This window comes from Calonectris borealis, chromosome 1, assembly GCF_964195595.1.
Source record: "Calonectris borealis chromosome 1, bCalBor7.hap1.2, whole genome shotgun sequence".
NCBI lineage: Eukaryota > Metazoa > Chordata > Aves > Procellariiformes > Procellariidae > Calonectris > Calonectris borealis.
Window position 1 is genome coordinate 10,736,824 of NC_134312.1, and position 22,462 is coordinate 10,759,285.

Genomic DNA, 22,462 nt, shown 5'->3' on the forward strand with positions numbered 1-22,462 from the left:
TCTCTTGAAAGTAAACTCAAGCTTATTATATATGATTGCTGGAGTATATAGGATTTATTTGCACATTAAACGCCAAGAAAACATCTGCTTTAAGTCATACTGTAGCATCACAGTATGTTATGCTTTTAAACAGATTGCAAGCATGTTTCTGTAAGAAATATTGAGAAGAAATTTTAATGAATATTGGTCTGAAGTTTTCCGAGAAAAGTGTTTTATTTTTAATCCTTCGTGTACATATTTGCCAAATTATGGAAGTACACATCATGCTCCCCTTTTTTGAGTTACAATGTTTGACAGGATTATCTTGCTGACTAAATGGCATATTCCTTTTTAAGACAATCTTTTCCGTATTTCCTATCGTGGCTGTACAAGGGAAAAATTGTAAGCAGGGAAGTGCAAGGTAAAATCAATGAACAGGACATGCAGGAAAGATTAGTATTAAATTGTGTCTACCACAGTCTTCTTGAGACATAATCAGCATAAATCTCAAAGGAGGCAGAAGCCAAGACACTAAAAAGGCTTGGTTTGCCCCTTTTGCACCTGCCCCTCATCTCTCCCTTTACCTTTCCCTGGACTTTGGACTGCATTGCCTCGAAGCTTGGGAATTTGCCTCTTACCAGTGAAAATGGCCACACCTAATGATAAAGCGTTATTCTGACCCATATGTTGCAAAACCAGCCAGAGTTTTTGTAGGAGATGGCAGCTGTGACTATTTCTGTGCTCCGCCATCTCTTCACACTGCCCTTGTCATGATCTTAAAGCGGGGAGGTCAGCACAGTTTTCACCTCCTCGGTTTGGGTGTTTAGGAGAGGTGTCCATTGGGAAGAGCTCAAGAAGTTGCTGGAAGGTGTATGTGCTTCTCAGCATGTATCGTATCACACAAAGTCGTGGTCATTCTGCACAGATGTAACGGTACCATATCTATTTCCTTTGTTTGCTTTATTATCTCTTTACTGCCATGGCAGCTGACAGTATATCAGGAAATGGTTATATGCAACCTTCTTACTGTATTTGTAGTTAATGATTAATATAATTTTCCAAAGCAAGTAGGTGATCTTCCTTCACTTTCTGCTGGACCTGTGCTCTCTTCCTTGAGAATAGTCTGTTCCTTTGACTATGAATTATTCCCCAGTCTTTTTGTCTGCTTGTTTCTTTGCCTTTCCCCATCATTTTCAGGCACCTAAAGGATTCATATATCAGTCACATAACACAGAAACCAAACAATATACATAAATCATTACTAAATGATAATGAACTCAAATGATAAAGCCAAGTTACAATAAACATAAGTGATGGTTCTGTTTAAACTAAGATTCAAACAGAAGAGAGTAACTGGAAAATGGGCGTCAGTGGAAGTGTCTTTAGATATCTAGATTTAGGTCCTTACTTCAGGCTATGATTTTAAGAAAGGTTTATCTTTGGACTCTAGGGCAGGCTTTCAGCACATCTCAAATTCATCCTTGAAATGAGGTTTGTCTGGAGCATAGTTTGCTGCAGGCGCTCTCTCTGATCAGGAACAGATACAGTAGTCAGCCCACCAGTGGTGTTCATATCCAGAGATAATGTCCCATAGCCTGGTGAGGGAATTTAAGTAGCCAGGGTCAAAACTTTAGCTCCTCGGTTGAGTATTAAAATCTAGGTGAGATGAGACGGGATGGAGCTAGGAGTAAAAAAAGCCCTTTCTATTCTTTAAGGAAGTATTTCCATCCTCCTCCATAACATTTCACTTGGAGTGTAGTTCAGCCACGTCCACTTACGTGAAATAGCATGCAGATCCCTCTTCGTAAAAAGGACTATCCACACAGTAATAGACTAAATATGAGCAAAACGCAGACACATTTCAATCTGTTTCAGTGAGATTATTGTTTTTGCAAAGCATATTGTTGAAATTAACTGCATATGTTAGTTTTAGGATTATCTGGTTTGCAAGAGCAAACAAAATGCAAAATGACTTTTCAGAATAATGGTGTATATCAGTTGTCTCTGTATTTCTATTGGGGATGACCAAAATGAAAAAGATTTTACAGAGAATGATTGAGCTGTTTATTAATATGATCCATTAATGTTCAGATAAAAAGATAGTTTGTAGTTTATCATCAAATACAGATTCTGAGATGTGATAAAGATCCACTGAGCGCTAGGCACACTGAAACATTAAGAATAGTTCTCCCTTTTACTACAGAATTCATCTCATCTATTTCCATAGCTAAGCCCTAGTTTGAGAACATTTTCCTCTAGACTCTCCATAAAAAGTCAACATTGAACACAGGACTGAATAGACCGTGAACTCTTCAGGGGATGGAGTTGTTTGGTGTCTTAGTGCCATCCATGACCCTAGACATTTTGTCAGTTCAGAACAAATAATAGCAACGATGAGATGGGAATACTCACGCTTTCTGCTGATCAGTTGTGTGGGGAATAGTGATTCAGCTTCTAGAAGGCCTAGAAGACAGTTATTCTTTGAGACTATTATAATAAAGGGTAGAAAGGAGCTTACTAGGGCTACTCAACATCTACATATAGCCAAGAAGGATTACAATGACCTAACATTTTTAAAGCTCAGAGTAAACTAGTTTGTAAATATCCAGTTATTAAAAACTGTCTTTTACTATGAAATTATTACTTTGGACACTAACACAACCTTGGATTTCTTTGGTCTATATGATCTAAATGGAATAACTACAATAATACTATCAAAGCAAGTTAAGAATAATGTAAATAGAGGTCATATACTGGTATTTATTTAATACACAACAGCATGTTCATTTGTCATGGATGCAGGTAAATTGAAATTGTTTTAGGCATCTAATTGGGAATGTCCTTAAAAGAACCTGTGAAAGAGAATGTCATTGCAACAATTGTCATCTGACTATGATTGTCAGATATGTGCTGAAATATGTTTATGAATGTAATTATTATCTTCTTATCCTGGAAGTAATACTGAATCTCCAGTGTCTTTTGTAAGTGGAAAGTATCAAAATAATATTGAAAACATGCTGGGATGGACTTTGTGGATTGGAAGACTGCTTAATATAAAGATGGTATTGCCATTAATGTGTAAGGGCAGAAAGCTCTCCACATCTGATCTTCGTGCATATTTTCTTGTAAAAGTCAATATTTTAAAATATCTTAAAGACTTAAAAAAAAACCAAAAAGAAAATGAAAAAGAAATCTAGTTAATGTTTTTTTGATTGGCTTCTTGGTTTCTAAAAATTGTATTATCGTTTAAGGCAATATCATGAATACCTGTGACTACCAATATAGCTTGCACTATTGAGCATGCATGGTTTCCTGCCAGAGAAGGAAACTGTGCTGTGAGTAAGGATCGATCTGATTCCCTCATGGATCCTCTTACGTTTTATGGAGTTCATCACAGCGAAAGAAGGGTACACTGGGGGTGATAACGATGGGTTCTTTCTTCGACTAGAGGACAGCAGTTAACTGCAGAAGCACTCTGAAAAAAACTTGGAGTATTACACTTTAGCAGAAAACCCAATACCCAAAACTAAATGCCACTCCACATATCTAACTCTTCAGATGTTAATATTGGAAATACAAAAATAAATAGGGAGTAGTATGTATTCTAAAACAAAGCCGTAGTATAGAGTCTGTAAAGTTTGTATGTAAAGGTAAAAACATAAAGTATGTACATAAGGTAGATATTCTCCATTTGAACTAGAGAAATCAACAAGTAGGATACATATTTTAATGAATCTTTGGTAGAGATGGAAAATCAAGAAGCTATTTATTGTAAGAGAGACTTTTTTGATCCTCCCTTGATAAAACATTGACTACTAACAGGCTTTCCTAAATTCAATTTTATAGATTCACTAATTGAAACATTCAACCCATAGGCTTACAGGGTATCATTCTGTGTGAATTGGAGGTTAGTATTTTTACAAATTTATATTGTGGTGGCACCTGGAGATCTTTCAATGTTATCGTGACAGACACTGCAAGTATGATATATAATTGTCTAAAGGAGCTACAGTCTCAGAATCTTTTCCTTGCACAGTTGTAGAAAAGGTTTATACCATTTCAGATCATGTTTGTGGATTTTCATTATAATCTAGAATTTCTCAAAGTGTACACAGATCTTAATCATCCCAATTCCACTGAAGTACTTGAGGCTTTTCCATTGACTTCTTTGGCCTTTGGATGATGCCCATACCCACTTTGTTGTTTTTTCCTTCATTGGGGTTGGTTTTGCCATAGAAACAAAAGAAGTGGTCACCAGAGGCAGTAAAATACTTGATGGGAATTTCTCTGGGTGAGTAACCCTGAGGAGGAAGGCTCATTCCTTTGTTTTGGGCAACAGCATCCCTACAGCTAAGCCTGCCAATACAAAGGAGAACTATTAGTCATCTTGTTGTAACAGTGCTTGAAAAAAACCAATGTACACGTGACAGTGCAGTTAGATGCAGAGTAAAAACAAGTATGGTAATGTTCCCCCTCCACAATAAAAAAGCAGTTATTTTTTCAACAGCTTTGCTTCTTTTGCATCTCTGATGATGTATACACTAGTGATACATTTTTGAGCATTGACAGCATAATTCTAAGCCTCTAAGGGCCTTCAGTAAAATAACTAAAAGAAATTAAAGTATACACAGACACTATACACATAAAAATCCCATTATCTATCAAACTGAATTACTAAAATAAAAATTCCCAAACAACAGAGCAGTTGCTAAAAAGACACAAAATTTGAGCTTTTTCTGAAGGTAATGGGATGTATCTTGAAGTAAGGTAAGGGCATACACATTTCAGAGTTGTCATCACTTGAGGAAGTAGGTCATCCTTGTGTTGTCATATTCTGTATTTCATCTGTTCATAATTGAATGGAATATTCAGCAGTCCCAACCCTATTAAAGTTAAGGAGCAGATCATTCCTGACACATGGGAGAAACACTGATTCCTCTGTACTTTTCAGGTAATCTGCTGCACTATTTACAACACTCTTCCTTTCACACTTGGTGTGGGAAAAAAAGAAGGAATCATTAACGACAACAAACCAGCTGATAAAGTTCCATGAGTGCTTTCATTTTTTTCTGGAGCCAAAACAAAATCTTAGGGCATTAGGAATAACTTGCTGATTGCTCTACCACTCTATAAAATAGACCTTTTTAATTAAGATTTTAGATTTGGGGGGGTATTCTTTGAAACCTTCTAACTGAATAAAATGTTACAGTTTCTGGTGCCAGGGTATTAGTTTTTAGCACATTCACAGAATCACATAATGGTTGCAGTTGAAAGGGACCTGTGGAGGTCATCAGGCTTTGTTTGACAGGATAATAACAAGGTAGAGAAGAATTTGTTGGGATGTACCAACACTTTAGGAACATAGGTGAACGGTTTGGCACCTTTTTGAGCTCTTACAGCTGTTGTTATCAGTCCAGCATCCAAGATGTGTTTGTTCAAAAATTCAGTCCCTGAAAGCTTCTGTTAGTGAGCAAACACAAACTTCAATGGAAGACATTAAGGATAAGGAAAAACAAAAAGGAGGAGAAGATCCAATAGTGGTTGTGCATAGTTACTGCATTCAAGATAAGGGCTCCAGAGCAGATTTTGGGGGGTAACTATGCACCCAGTGTACTGGTCAATGCTATCTCATTGCCATTGTGTGTTGTCCTGTATCTTTATTCTTTTCTTATTTGTTGCAGTTTCTTCCAGCTCAAGATATTCACTAGGTCAGCTGTAGACTTGAGTAACTGGTCTAATCAGCTACACTTTTGCCCTGTAGTCAGTGGACACAAACAGGCACTTTTAAAGTACCAGTCTTTTTACCTCACCTATGGTAGGTGAGATTAACTGCCTCCTAAATGTTCCTAGTTTTCTCCATTGAAGGTAAAAGTTACCAACCGCAATTACAAATGTCTACACAATACATATCCACAGTTTAGTAGAAATCCTGCTTTCTCGCCTGCTTAGGTAGTGCCTACCCCAGTGTTTTGAGCAATGCCAAGCTACAAATAAGATTTAACAGCCTAAAGAATACGTGTTCAGTTAGACCGCACTGAGTAATTATACAGTAATTCCAATAAACTTGAATTTATGTGATTTGAATATGTCTACTAATAGTCTGGAACGTTTCTTTCTCCCTCTAAAAGCATGAAATATATTGCCATTAAGAGACACTGGAAGATGCTTAAAGCAACTGAAGGCAAAAAAAATCAAGAGGTAATTTTTAAGGGATTTAATGACAATTTTACTCCAGAACGTTTTATTCTAAAGATGGCAAGCTAAAACAGCCTTCAGAAATTTAAGATTTCTTTTATTAGAACGGCTTTATTTCCTTCAGTAATGATTAGAATTCCCATAATCTAAGACAAAAGACTGTGGACTGCAGCCATAGAATAAAATAGATTTTACTTTTATTGCTCCCCATCAGACACCAAGTAAAAAAAGTGAAGTGCCTTACAGCAGCATGCAGAAATGGCAACTCATCAAGCAGACTATATGCTAAGGTATCACAGCTCAGAACAAATACCAGCACTGTCAGTGGCAATACCTTTTAACAGGCAAAGGTTAGGTATAATTTTTTTGGCATTTTTTTTTGTTCTAGGACTCTGTTGCACTTCAAAGTTGACATAAAGAGAAGTAAGCTTTATTATATTCTTATTTTGATATTAGTTGTATCTTCCAACACACTGACCAAACTCTTTTGAGACTTTTGTGTATATACCATAACTGAGCTGCATAAGCCTGGATAGCAATCATTGTCTTCAATAGCTGTGCACAGCAGTAGCCAGGAAGCATATAGCAAATATTTCTACTCATGCATACAGGAAAAATAGGTAAGAGTCTCTCACTCATTTTTTGCTATATTGGCTTCCCAGTGGCAACAGAAATAAATATATAAAATCCATTTTTTGTCATGTCAGTTTTTGTGACTTTTAATGTTTACACTAACAAGTCACATAAGCAGTGGTAACTGGGTACGTACATAACTCTGCAATGAAAACAGCTGAAAATAACTTACTCATTCATAGTTGTGATGGCTTAAAAGTAAGCTTATCAATTAATGACAATAAGCTTATCAATTAATGACAATGCTGAGATAACTTGGTCTTCCTCAGTCACATACTGAAAGCCTTTATTTGAGAAAGAGATAAAAGCTGGTCATCTTTTTGCATTGTTCAGATAACAATCTCAGCTTGATTGCAACTTCAAAGAAAAAAAAAAGGCATTCTCAATCTAAAAAAGTAATCCCTTCCTCCTTCTATTAACAAACTACTTTGTTCTGCAGGAATTTTTGCTGGTTTTTGTTTTAAGTTGATGCATTACATGTACCTGAACAAGCTTTTGTGGATTTCTGTGATCTGTCTTTGGTGGCTGAAAGATAGCTTGACATTTAAAGTCGGCTAAATGCTATGAATCTATTTAATGCTAATAATATAATTCATTCTGCTCATGAGTACTATTACAGGAATGCAGTTTGTAAAACTGGTAGGATTTCATGTATCATTGAGTGATTTTGTTGGCAATCACATCATATATTGAAATCAGCTGTATTTCTCTGTACCACGCTCCTATTGTATCGTACTCCAAACTGCTAATCACTAATGGCAAGGAAGGTCTTCTAGTTTCAAACCTAAATTTATCCATGGACAATTTCTATCCATTTGGTTTGCAGCCAGTATACCTTTCCTCCTATATGTCACATTTGTGGGATCCATTTCCCTAAGTTAAATTAGCCATATTCTTCTAACCTCTTCTGCAAAAATCGGCCATCTGACTAAGCATTTGTTTGCACATCCTGTCTCCACTAGGCATGAAATCCAAAAATATGTTTAAGGCCCTAAGTGACATTTTAGACAAAATTTATGTGTATAAATTTAGGAGAATGATCCTGGAAAACTGCCTGTGACCTCCACAGGCACACCGTATCTATGAAAACCTTTCCATATTTTCCTAGTTCTGGACATCATGGAGCCTCAACTGTGGACCCTGTCTCTGCCAAACTGGCTGGTTAGACAGCTACCTCCTGCCTAACACTCTCTGGACAGAGAAGAGTGTGGGGTTTTTATATTTTATTTTTGTTTTTTTTTTTTCTCCTGCCAGATCTACAGTCTGATTTGGTGGTCATGCTCTGAATACGTATGTCCCGCTATCATTCTGTGAGATGGTGGTGGTAACTTTTTTAATGTGAGTGTAGCAATTGGAATATTTCCCCTAAAGGTAGGAGATCTGAGTCCTCAGTCTATGTGGGATTTGAATTTGTAGTTCACACATCCCAGACAAATGCTTAGGCCACCATTCCCATTCCAGATGGGAATGTAACCTTCCTTGTCTGCGTCATTTTGTTCAGGCAATGTCTATCATATGCAGAGGGACTCAGCAAAGAAGATGTACAGACTTTAGAAGTACAGAGCAATTATTTGTTGATGAATACACATAGCAGACAGATACTTCTGAAGAACTATTAATATTAATATGCTCACCACCTCCGTGAGGCCCTTGAATGCTGTTTGCTGGCCAGGCAATCATCAGTCAGGTTAGGAAGCATCAACTTCTCCCGCTCCTGGGAACAGACCAACCGACTGTCGCTGTTGCTGAGTTGCTGCCGTCCACTTCTGTGTATTTTTCTTTTGGTTTTATACCTCTTCATGTCAGTATTTTTCTTCTTGAATTCTTCTCCCAATGACACACGGTGGTTTTGCTCTTGGGGTTTTTTTTTTTAATTTTCTTACATCACCTGGCTTTCTCTCAAACACCTTCTCACATCTTAACAGCCTTTTTCTCAGTAAAAATGAGTTGAGGACTCACAGCTGTGCTGCACCAACCTAGGCCTTGCATCGTAGACATCTGAGCCGAGGCTTTCAAGAGTTCCTTCTCTCCTGTTTGCAAAAGGGCCATTCTGTAACAAGCAGAACAGGGATCTCACAAGAGGAAGAGTGACTCTGGCCACTTGTTATAATATATCTCTCCAGGGCAGGAGGATATGAAGGCATCCAAAGCCTGAATACACATCTATTTTAAAGTAATTAAAACTTAAGAAATGTAACTAAAACTTAAGAAGAATGTAGGGTAATTTCCCTCTATAGGAGATGTGTTTTCCCTGCCTGGCAATTTCTAGACTCATCTCTACTAATTTGACTAATCACTTCATGGTGGCACAGGTTCAGTTGTTGTTCTGGAATCCAGGTAATAGTGTAATTTTTTCATTTTTACCTGTAGAATAAATAAATCCAATAAAAGGATACAAGGTTTATCTGACACAGTCTTCCTCCAGTAAACCCATATTGCCTTTTAGTATGTGGCCCTTTTCTTCATCACAAGGATCAAGTCAACTTTCTTTCAAATTATATTCTAAAACTTTGTAAACATTTGAATTAGACTAACAGAGCTGTAGTTACCAGGAACACTTCTTCTACACATTAAGTAAAAGTGGATGTGAGTTGAATGTGGGTAAGCTGTGTGTCGCTCGGTTTGGGTGGATTATTTTTGTCTCATAGCTGTGTGCTCATTTCCTGTTGACATTTGCTTGTGTTCAATCTCACTATTACAAAAATTTGAGATTAAAGCAATTATTATGCGGACCATACCTTTAACTCTGAAGCAATCTTAACTGCACTGTGGAGATCTTTTTATCTACAAGGATACCAAATATTTTGTTGCTTGGTTAAGTTCCCTTTGCAGAATTTGACTTAGCTCAATTTTTGTAAATTCTTTCCTCATCTCTGCTTTTTCTGATCTTCAAGGTGGAGTTTGCTATGCTCATCAGATTGCTTTTCCTCTCTGGGTGGACTATTTGGTTACTTTTTTCTATTATTTCATTAAGAGGCTTATTCATATGAGATCTTGGCAACATGCTGTACAAGTTTGTGAAAATAAAACCCAAATCAATTAAAAATAAATATCCAAAGTAAAACTGCCTTAAAGTCTCAAACAACTGGTTTATATTAGTATTTATGCCAGAGATGTCTTACTTTTATTGTGTTTGTGTTTTCTAAGAAACATGCTCAAATCTATGCTTAGTAAAAAAGAAGATGGCAAATTTGAGAAATAAGAAAAATATTTTAGTGACTACCTGCATTGCTCCTCCTCCTGTTTTGTTTATGAGGTAATTAGGGAGAAAAAGCGTGCTTTTCTTTTCATAGATATATTCAGGTTTTTATAATTAGCATATGGTTTTTGATAAAGATTCCATTTTGTAATGTGATTATTTTAGATACTGAAATCAGAAGGATATTAGTTTTTCAGAGATTTATTTCTTAATGCTTTTTTCATTGATTTTATGATTTTGTTTTACTGAGAGCAGTGAGGAGGAAGAATTAGGAAGGGATAAAAATATGATCTAACCATGACAAAGGAAGTAATTGGTTGGTATCTAACTGAAACTAAAGCATTTGCCTTCTGAAGTAACTTAGAGATTTTTTATGGGAGGAAGCGTTTGTTTTCACCTTCACAAATATATTAAGTACTTTCAGTTAGAGAAAAACTCTAGTTTACCAGTTAGCGTTTGCCAAGGGTGGGTAATGAATTTATCAACATACTGTAATAAAAAATCCTTGACTGGCAGGGAAATGGAATAGCTGACCTATTATTTTCAACTTGAAATTATCTAACATTGTGCTATGTGAATACAAAAGCAAAGGAACTGAAATGCCTGAGCTCTTACATGACAGCTGAAAAATAGACATTCACAACGAATGTTAGATGTATGCCCTTTTCATGATGACATTTGTTTATTACAACACTGAATGAGGAGAACATTGTGACACAGTTACTTTGTTCTGTCCAGCAATATGGGGTTGTAAGGATTGCTGAAAACACAGGGAGAGAGCCATGGATTCAGAATATTAAAGCACACTAGTATCACTTGTGATGCCAATAATAGTGTCTACTGCCAGTTCAGGAACCAAAGGGTGTGAAGAATTCTGTAAAGAACTGAGAAGATTTATCTAGTGAAGACTGCTGAAAGAAGATGATGCCCATTTCCCAAGTCCTAATAAATTTGTGTTGACAGGGTAACTGAAAAGATAGCCTTAGGGAAAAGCTTGCATTCAGGGCATGAGGTTAACTGAGGAAAAGACAAGTCTAAAACAAGCATATGACTTCATGGTACAAAATTGGATTTTATAGAGGACCATTCTGACAGAGACTCAGGAGCTAGAGGGCTGGTGATATAAGAAGATTTTTGTAGGCTCTTTTGTGATCAAATATCCACACGATTATAAAAACTTAGATTGGAATTTAAAACACATAGTTTGGGAGAAGTATTTGCCGTGCCTATATAGCAACACTAAAAAATAAAGTGGTAAATAGATGCAGGTATAACAATAGTCCAAGAGGACAATGGCAAGGTTCATTAAATCACTTATCTGGACGTATCTGGACAATCCCAGGTCATTTCACTAGCATCACTTGCATCAGTATGGCAGAGAGGCAAGACTGAGACTTCCATCTCATGACAAGATTTAGTGCAGTTTACCAATTTGCTCATCATCACCTTCCTTTGCTCATGTTTATTGTCATTATTTTCCTTTTTAAGAGACTTGTTCTACTGTGTGCTCAACACAAAGCACTCCAGGAAAAGAGACTGAATAGGGACAGTGAGCAAAGCTGAGAGGAAACAGTGGCTGGATAACTGTTTTGGTTTTTAAATACTTAATACTATTACTAAAGTTGCTAAATTTATTATAGGCAGTTCAAAGAATTGAGCCTGTGAAGGATTTAAATGAGGGAAGGGAAGTGACTTGATGAATCTGAGAAGGAGCAAGTGTATGAGTAGGCTGCAGCTGAAGAGGTACTAAATGGGATCTACATAACCAGCAGAGCTAGGAGAAGTAATAAGAGACAAATGTAGATGTATAGAAAAGAAACCAACATAGAAACTCTAGAAACTGGATATGGATATATTATAAGGAAATAAATGGAAATTATGTCACAAACAAATGGTACTGTGAGAACATGTACATTTAATGTATAAAATAACATGTTCTTTAACAATATCTATACAGCTTGTATGTGAAATTCAACAAACACTTAAACCATGGATTATTTCATGGTAGAAGCCACTAATTATGTTTTTATGAAATTAAAGATGGTTAAGACTAGATTCTGAGAAGCTTAATAACGTCTACATATTGTCTTATTCCCATGCCCTGTGCTGGCAGAAGCTGTATTAACACAAATAATAATGGTATTATTTCTGCTTACATTGTGAAATGAGTATTTGTCAGGCTGATTGGAAAAGGCAAAACCTGCCCCCTTTTTAGTGGGTTTAAAAGCTTTTGGGCCCTCCAATAAATTTAATAAAAAAAAAGATCTATTACAATTAGCTAGTCAACTTTGTGTAGTAGTCTTTACAATCTTTATGAGACAAGAATCAAGGATATTATGGAGTTGGATCTTTTCCCTGTAGTCTGTTTATGCTAAACATTGTCTAGTATATTTAGTCACTTACATACTTCTGATCATGATTTTCTGTGGGCCAAATTTGTTTCCTGGTGATTACTTCTATTTTGAGTTTATAAAAGACAGTTCACAACATACTTATGGCTCCTAATATTGTTTTCTAGGAAAAAAAATGTTGCTGCCTATAAAAAGGGAGGAAACTATAGTAAAAATTCCAGATAAACCCCTCTAAGAGAAATATTTGCAAGAAAGCAAAGTTATGTTTTACACATTCTTCAAGAAAGAAGTTACTTTTATTTGTATTTCTTAATTAGTGCTTCCCAGAAAAACGATGTGTAGTTGGAGCACTTTGAGTCCTATGGAGGAGGATAATCTTCCATGGAGGATTATGTTTTAATGCTTTTTTCCACAAAAAAACTAAACCTAAATTATATTTAATAGTCTGATACAGAGCCACATTCAGTTTGGAGTTGCAAAGGGTATAGTAACTATTAGGGGCTTCATTGCATTTGGAGACAGCTGATTCAGTCGATGAACTGCATCTATTGGGACAACATTGCCAAATACTTTTAATAAATATTTATTTGTGTCAATTACTAGGACTCACTAGTTTGGTCATTTTCTATAAAAGTAGAATAATAAATACACACGGCAATTGTTAGATGACCTGAATGATAATGCATGCATTCTTGCATTTCTTGTGCCTGAAACAAAATTTGTAAGACAAAGAAAATTATTTTATACATTAAATAGCCTCTCCTTAGTTGCATTTCAACAAAATTAGCCCACATAAGCTTTTCTTACTAAATTTTGTTTCACATGCAATTGTCATTTCATCTGCAATTCTTGTAATTTGTATTTCACTTATTAGCCTAATCAGCTGTTTTTTCAAAGGGGCATCATAGTAGTGATTCAATTATTTAAAAAAAACAATTAAAAACCAAGAGAATTGTAAAGCCATTTAGCAACAGGATTTGGATCTGAAGTATGCAGACAGACTTCACAAATTGGGGTTTTGGTAGATTTTAGATAATTCCAGAAAGTGTTTGAAACCAGTTAATCTCAAAATTTCTTAATTTCTAAAGTCAGCAAAAATCATAGTATCCTGGACTGTAACAATCCTACTGTGCACAGAAACTTTACTAAGCACCAATGTGCTCAGAAATATCCTGGTTGGGATGTGAGAGCTGAGCACATAAGCTCCATCATTAGAGGTAAATAGAGATGCCTCCCTTCTGGTTAACTATCTTGAAAAGCCATTTGTGGTCCTATCATGACAAACCCTTATCCCTCTGTGAGAAATGCCGTATCAAAGACAATATGCTGGCACCACCAAGTGTTAAGTACTCTTGGTAGGAAAACCTGCCAGTGTATTTGTTGAAGTTAGGCCCCTCTTTACACTGAAAAAGGCAAGTTACATGGAGTCAGGAGAGCAGGGAGTCTGGTGCTTACACCCCTGTCATTCAGGCATTCTTTGCTGGCAGGGGCAGAGCTGGAGTTCCAGTCTCTGCTTTTGGTGTTACCTCATTTATTATTGTGTTACTTGTTAATATAAAGTGCATTAATGTTTCTGGAGTTACACACTTCTGCCAGATACCCCTTCTTCTGACTAAATGCCACATCTTCTGGGCAACTGATTATATGCCATTGGATATTCTGAAATATTCAATGGTATATAACTGATCAGTCATCCATACTATCCTAATATTATCAGCAGTATTACCTATGTAATTACTAATAGAACAATTTTGCTCTGTTTTTCATGTGCTTCATATTCAATAGGTCACTAAGTTCTCTAAATCAGAGAAATAAAATAAAAAGAATTGTTGAGACCTTCCATCGTCACAGTAAAAGGAGATAACAAGCATACAGAGATTGTAATGTACAGCATAGACCTCTTATCCTCCAAAGCAGCTCATTTTGCACTAGTGAAGTAGAACTTCATTATCTATTCTAGTATTCAGAAGATTCTGGGCTTTTTCTTTCCTTTGAGTACTTTCCTGTGTTTAAAATTTCCTTTTGCTATTCTAAAGAAACTATACCCCAAATCCCACTGGAAACAATCTGATTACTTCTCTCATGTAATAGCGGGGCAACTGGCAACTAAATCTTTTGCACAGATATAAGCATTTGTCCTTTTTTTCTGATTTTCTGGGAAGAAGCGTAAAAGGAGCCAGTGTGCAGCAGGGATTTAGTGGAAAAGAGAGCAGACAGGTAACCTTCCTTTTGAGTTACAGCCATATTAAATTTATACACTGATACATATACACAAATTCAAGAGGGGAAGGTAACTTCTGAAGAGAAACACAAAGAGCCATGAGTCCCAGTTGGTCCCTTTTTACTCAAATTTACAAAATTAAAGGAACTATTGATAAATTATAGAGGCTTTAGAAAACAAGAGATGTTAGAAATAGATAAGCAAACTTTGTGCATAAAGGTCATCAATACTTTGGAACAATGTAATTGCTGTTAGTTTTCACAGTATATTTTTACATTTGTTCAGCTTGACTTTCTGGAACCTTTCATGCTTCATTTCTGTTAGAAAGGTGTTATGGATCTTCCTGCAAGAGCAGCAAACAAAGAAAATAACTTTTCAGTATGCATAGCATTCAGATTAAAAGTATTCAACTGTATCAGTTGAAAAAGCCATATGATTTTACTGTTATGTTTTCAAATAAGTAACTTCATATATTTGTTGTATCACAGGTACAGGAGTGGCTGTGCTTAAACTGCCAGACCCAAAGGGCAATGTCAGGACAGCTTGGGGACATGGGCAAGGTGCCACTTCCGAAAACAGGCCCTTCGCAACCAGTATCCAAACCACCTGCTACTCCTCAAAAACAGCCTATGCCTGCTGTCTCACATTCCCCTCAGAAGACTTCCACACCGCCTACTCCAGCAGCAGTAAAACCGAAAGAAGAACCAGGCGTTCAGAAGGACGTTCCAAAACTTCAGCAGGGGAGACTGGAAAAAATATTGTCAGCTGATAAAATCCAACAAGGAATTCAAAAAGAAGACGCAAAACTTAAGCAGGGAAAACTTGTCAAGACACCCTCAGCTGACAAAATCCAACGTGTTTCTCAGAAGGAAGACCCAAGACTCCAGCAAACGAAACTGACAAAGACAGCCTCATCTGATAAAATTTTGCATGGAGTTCAGAAGGAGGATGCAAAATTTCAAGAGGCAAAACTGGCAAAAACATCCTCAGCTGATAGAATTTTGCATGGAGTTCAGAAGGAGGATGCAAAATTTCAAGAGGCAAAACTGGCAAAAACATCCTCAGCTGATAAAATTTTGCATGGAGTTCAGAAGGAAGACATAAAACTTCAAGAGGCAAAATTGGCAAAGATACCCTCAGCTGACAAAATTTTACATGGAATTCAGAAAGAAGACCCAAAACTCCAACAGATGAAAATGGCAAAGGCACTATCAGCTGACAAAATCCAACCTGCAGCTCAGAAGGAGGATTCACAACTTCAGGAGGTCAAATTGTCAAAGGCAGTTTCAGCTGATAAAATCCAACATGGAATTCACAAAGAAGATCCAAAACTTCAACATGATAAAATCACGAAAACTTCATCAGTGGAAAAAATGCAACAGGAAGCTCAAAAAGAAGAATCAAAACTTCAGCAAGGGAAACTGTCAAAGACACTTTCAGCAGATAAAATTCCTGCAACAGTAAGTTCAGACCAGAAGAAACCCCTAAGCACGTTGGAAGAGGATAAAAAGCCTATACTCCCAGAAGAGCGCACACCACATCCAGAGGACAAAAAAGAACAAATTACAGCTGAGACTAAAGACCATGTTGCTGAACAGAAAGCAGAAGTTGAAGCACCTTATAAGGGACTGCAAGCTAAGAAGCAAGAGGATGTTAAGAAAGAGGGCTTGACAACTGGGATTTCACAAATGGTTTTGAAAGCTGAAAAAGCTCAGGAAGAAGAAATTCCTGTTCAAACAGCACCTTTGCCAGGAACTGACCATGTGGAAGCAGTGAGAGAAAAAATAGTAAGTGGCTTTCTCCCTCCTACCCCCCTTTTGCCTTGCTACAATTTAAAATTTGATCCTGACAAACCCTCTCCTTTATGTCTTCCTGCTCTTTATTGTTATTCTCTGTACGGGATGATACTAAATTATAAAATCAATGACTCCCATTGAGTGAAAGTTTCACCAGTTAGTCCTATGCTCTACATGCAACTTTTCAACACTTCTTGCATGATTTTCAGTCTCAAGCAGTTAAGCATTTGAAACTAAGGCAAAATTCCTGTTTAATAATTTTTCCAATGTTTCTGATTTATTTACCTGCTTCTGTAGACTCTCCGGACTTTGGAGTTTAATTGTTGAAATGGGAGTGTTTTCATAGTTCTTAATCCCCAAAGGGAATAATCTGTGATAGTAAGGTGTGCAGTGTTTTGCAATACCAAAATATAGTAAACATTTGAGGAATACTTCATGATGCCTGAACATGGTACGTTAAAGTATTCAATATTTACATCTTTTTACAATTTCATTCGTTTATCTCATATGGACAAGTACTTTTAGGTAGGGTTCTTGGTGGGCTCTCAAGTCAGATGAATGGATGAGTTTATGACAGCATGTACTAGAAGTCTGCATTTCTTAAATAAATGCATTTGCTGGATGTGAAGTCACCAACAAGTCATTTATCAGCTGAAGTGAGTAATATACACGATTTGTTGAGAAATGAAAAATGATGGGTTTTTATATCAGCACCGCAAATTAGGTGCTGATTATCATGTTATGAAAGTAGGAGTAGGTTTAGGAAAAGTGTTTAACCTTTGCCAAAATTATGTTTTCAAATAATCCCACTCAAAAAGGGGTTTTTTTTTTGTTTTATTTTTCTTCCTTGTGATAACCAAGTTATTTGGACAGAAAAATATTCTGATTCATAAATTGTTCTGTGGAGAATACTACTATTTTTATAAACCAAGTTTCCTGTCTGAAATACATCTCCTATCAGATGTTGTGTTTCCTCCTCTTGGTGGTATCAAGAGGTATGGTGTCCAGTGATTGTACTGAAGGAATCTCTGAAATACGCTCAAAGTAACATAGTCAGAAATCCTCCCTTCTGGAATAAACAAGGAGGAGATCTAAGAAAATCCTATATCAATTTGATTATCTCGTATCAAACATAAGACACTATTGCCGGGCTCTCCAAGAAGACTAAGTTTAATTTTGTTAACAAAATGTCACTTCCTTTTTAATTCATATTAGAAAACCTAAGAAGTAGACTTAGAATTTTGTTAATTTTGTTAAAAATTTGCGGGTTTTTTTTTTGTTGAAAAGCATTTGTAAGGGAAAATTTTCATCACATGCTAGTCTCAGTCCTGTCTGGTCATTTTTATGTTCTATAACGAGGTTAAAGCATATTATATGCTGGACAAATCTAAGATACATATATTGGATTTCCATATCTGATAGCAACAGATTTTAATTATAGATTAATTAGTGATTTCTAGTGTGACGCACACATATCTTTCACTCTTATTTTACTTTTATTTCACTTCCTCCCACTCCTAACTGAAATCAGGACTTATTGAGTTAATACCATAAATAGGGATTATCTTTCTTTCTTTTATTATCAGACTTTGAAGTACACTTAGCTAAAGTTTGTAAAGCAGAAGTTTAATGAATTAAAAAAAACCCATACATATCTACTTATAAGTATTTTTAAAATTAGAACACACTGAAATACAAACCAGAATTCAATGAATGAAAAAGAAGTAGCTATTTTTACATAAAAAGACTTTTTTTTCCTTTTTTCCCCCTTTTTTGCTCCTTGGAAAAATCATTAAAAAAAAAAAAAAGCAGCTCAAATTGTTCAGAATTAAAAATAAAGCTAGTACCTCAACTAGCTGATACTTCATAAAAATAACTCTGCTTTTTTTACTTTTATTTACTGAAGTATTTTAATGTTCTCCGTGCTGTACATCAAACACTGCTAGATACAATTCTTCCCAAGAAAGCATGTGACAGAAGTGGAAGAGGGGATAACAATTTAGATGTCACACATTGATTCCATTTCAGTGGGTAAAGGACAATATTCAGACACTGAAGAATATATTTTACATGTATTTCAGGACAGAATCATAGGAAGGATTTTGGGTAGGTGTATTTTTAAACAGGGATGCAAGGGAAAATCTAATACATTCTGCACTTGACAAACTGCTGATGCCATTTTATATCCAAATCTGTGCAAATGCTAATTACTACTTCTTGTAGTATTCCAATGAGATAAGTAAATAATGCTATCCTTATTTTTCGCTAAAAAAAAAAAGTCAGCAACCCCCCAATAAGTCCCCAAAGACATGGAGAGGCTTCTGATCCAGTGCAGTCAGTAGAATGATCCTTGGAAAATCACAGATATCAATTGTATTTAGAGGTCTGGCATCCTTTGAAACAAAAGTGACTTAAATATTGAAACATTTTTAAATATTTGTATCTCAAAGTATGATTTAAGGTATCGTAAAGCCATTTTTTTCTTCAAAACATTTTTTCAGTAATATTTTAAACTGTAATTTCTTCAAAAAAGTTTTATAGAATAAACTGACTTGCTCATGATTTACAGGTCCTTCTCCTGAAGAACCATCTTGTAATATTGACTATTCACACGTGCAATAGCAGTTAGCTGTTCTAACAAGTATGCCTAGAAATCTTGGACGGTTATGTCGTACAGTTTGTCAGTATAGAACAGTCATTTTGGAACTCACAAACTAACATAGAAGTAGTTCAGCATATCTACATGAACACATTACCATGGTGTAAATTGGACATATATTTACAACACATCAGCTATATTATATAAGTGCCCTTATTACCACCTTCTTACGTTTACTGAGGAATGATTGTGTGCTTAGGTTGAGTAACCGGGTAGAAATTAATATATTGTAAATTGACATCATTATTCTAACACATGCCATTAATGACAAAACACAGACCAGAGAGCCAGAATAAGGAGGAAAAGGCTTATATGTAAGCAGTTTTTCTGGACAAAAATAAAATATTTCGTTTTGAGAACTTAAAATTCAAATACAGATTAAAGAGTTTAGTCAACCAAAGTCTTTTTTTCAATCTCTGAAACTTTTTTTTTTTTAGATAATGTGAGTATCTTTATTTCTTCTATAAAGAATGACCTTTTAAAGATCCTTTGCAAAATAAAATTTCTGTTCTGCGCAACAGAATGTAATCTTATTAGCTGTAAATAATTTTAAAAACTGACGACTTTTTTTTTAATCACAGTTTTCTTTTAATGGAGTTCTGACTGAATTTTATAACCAGTGGGACTTTTCAAAGCACTAAGTTTTATATTTTCAAATAAGAATATTAAAAGTGAGGAAGTGTAAGAATAAATAATACTGTTAATGCAAAAAGTTCCAATGCAAAATAGGTGTATGATGTATTGACGTTGACACTGTAGAAATGCCACTAGAACAGTACAAATACATCCTACATTAGATTATTATTCCCATTAGTTAAAGAGGTTGCATTTGCTGTTTTTAAACAGTCTTATCCAGCCTGCAGCTTTTATAAGTCTCCTTGTTCCTCATGTCTCAAGAAGATCCTCCCATCAATGTCTGTATTAGAGCTAAATTTGTCCAGTATTAAAAGCTCACAGTAGGCAAACTTTCAGAAAAAATGCCATTCAACTACTGAGCAAGGCCCAGTAATTCAACATGTACCAAAGTACTTCCTACTTTACAAGAAAAAAAGTGTTTTTTTGATTAAAATACATTTTTCATTCTCTAAGAGTTGTTGAATATATATATGATCCTTAGCAGCATTGTTTCTGCAATATTTTGTTAGTCGTCTAAAAATCTTATGTTTATGGTATGTTTAAAAGTTTGGCAATTATGCTCTCTTTGTGTATGTGATGCCCAACCCTGTAGAAAATCAATTACCAGACATTTAAGAATAGGTGTAGCTAATGACAATATTCTAGTTCTCAGGCTGCAGGAAATTGGGAAAAAAGGCACAAAGACCAAATGTTATTTATTGCAAGTTACATGCATATGATCTCGAAACATGATGTGCAGGATAATTTTTGCATGACATATCACGGGGCAGACAACTATACATACAAAAATGATAGAAAATATATTCATATTATGGTAGCCTTAAAAAGAAAGTTGGATTTTCTCATCACATCTACTTCTAGTCATAAAAGAAGTCCCTCCTTATTGTAGATCTTTTTCTTCTCCTTACTGTACAAATAGCAGTCTTTCCCATATTCAGTTTCCTATTATTCATAGCAGTGATGTTATGGCATACACTGAGATTCAACAACAGGGCAGGCAATAGCAATATTCATTGCCATCTCCTCTGGTTTGGTCACTGAGTAGGTACTACACGTTGGACTCACAGAGAGTGGCACCATCACAAGGAGAATGGCTAAAGTTGTTCCATGACCAGTTGTTGTCTCCCTATTTTTGAGCTTAACTCTTTAGTTGATGCCTTCTGTCTCTGCTTTACAAGTCACTGTATCACTTCATCTCCCTGTGGAGAACCAGGATCTGACAGAGTCACTCTCACTAGATGGACGCAGTCAGTCCATCAACTCCTAGGAGACCTTCCGAGCTTGAACAATGGATTTTCTAGTAGCTCATCTAAATTGATCACAGTGTGTTTGCTTGGGTATGTCTTTATAAGTATGAACATACTGGAAAGAAATTAAAAAATAACAATCAAATGTCGTAGGTGAAATTTTAGTGAGGGGCATGATATTTCTAGATGGAAAAATCCTTTGGTTTAATGAAATGTGTATTTTTTTAAAACATAGCCCAATAAATTCCTCTTAAACACTTTCTTCTTTAATAAAGGGAACAAAAATATAAATACAACATACAAACCCTAAAATTTTTAACTATGCTTCATTGCTGACTTTTTGTGAAGAGTTTATATAAATCTGTCATTAAGGGCTGGAGAATAGCCCAGACTACATTTTTCAGAATAATAAGTGCTGAAGTGTTTAAGTGGTGATGACTTCCCAAAGTTGTTTGGAGTACTATAGGTTTCTCCATATTTATATATTAATCACAGCCTTATCATTAGAGTAGTCCTTAGAAATATTTGTTTTCATATTTGTTTTTGAATTGCAATGGATTTTGCTCTGATATCAGATATTTGAGTTTATCATATTGGTTACAATATTGGTAAGAACAGATGTAGTTTATATTCAAGGTAGTACCTGATTTTGCAAAGCATATAATAAATCACTCCTGTGAAATGGAGATTACTTAATAAAATGTTGATTGGTAGATTACTGTAATATTGATACTAATATTAGTATTAGTGTTTTAATGTAGGATTATGTGCAAAGTGATGTGTTTATAGGCAAGAACAGGTACTTTAAATAAATGTAAATTCAATAATGACAAAACTTGGCTGGTTTTTAAAAATAAAATAACTGACAATAACAAATATTTGGTTTATGAGATTTTGACATTAAATATAACTTTAGTATAAATAAACATTTGAAAATACTTGTAATTGATAGCAACTTAACATGAATGTAAATGTACCTTTAAATTATAATTAACCATTGTCATAATTTTCTTAATATATTTATTCCACAGTATTTTTTTTGAACTTGGCATATTGCCAAGGAAGTTGATGATAAATTAAAGATTTAAATAAGTGATTTGCTGTACTTCAGAAATCATTGACTTAGATTAGCAAAGTTGATAAATATTACCTATTTATATTTTTGAGGGCCATAACAAATATGGAGATCACGTCATATTATTAAAATCAGGAGACTGGGATGCTTGTTCTCAAATTGCTAGTGGAGGTGGGGACACTTTGTAAGATGACAGCTAAGATGACCTGTCATTTGGAAAGTGAGCTGTTTTGTTAGCCAAATGGTGAGGTACTTTCACTAAGTACAGAGCATTTCACAGTTGAGAGAAAGACGAGGGAAACTCTGGTGTGGAAATACTTGTAGGTTATTCTTGGTATTTTTGTTACTTAAAGAAGGAGACAGAGGTGCTTGTCATTCAGAATGGTGTAGAAGAATCTGGAAGCTAGGAGGATGACTAAGGGTGTTTAATTAGGGATGAGAAGGAAAACATGGGTTATGATGCTGAGTCAG

General features: G+C 35.5%; 1 protein-coding gene across 2 annotated transcripts in view; it reads left to right on the top strand.

Moving 5' to 3' along the window:
• Positions 1 to 22,462, top strand: part of PCLO (piccolo presynaptic cytomatrix protein) — a 378,538-nt gene that overhangs the window by 156,313 nt on the left and 199,763 nt on the right. For both annotated transcript variants that reach the window (XM_075144408.1, XM_075144419.1), the window contains exon 4: positions 15,067 to 16,365. In XM_075144408.1, the coding sequence (XP_075000509.1) occupies positions 15,067 to 16,365 (1,299 nt within the window). The remainder of the gene's footprint in view (positions 1 to 15,066; positions 16,366 to 22,462) is intronic.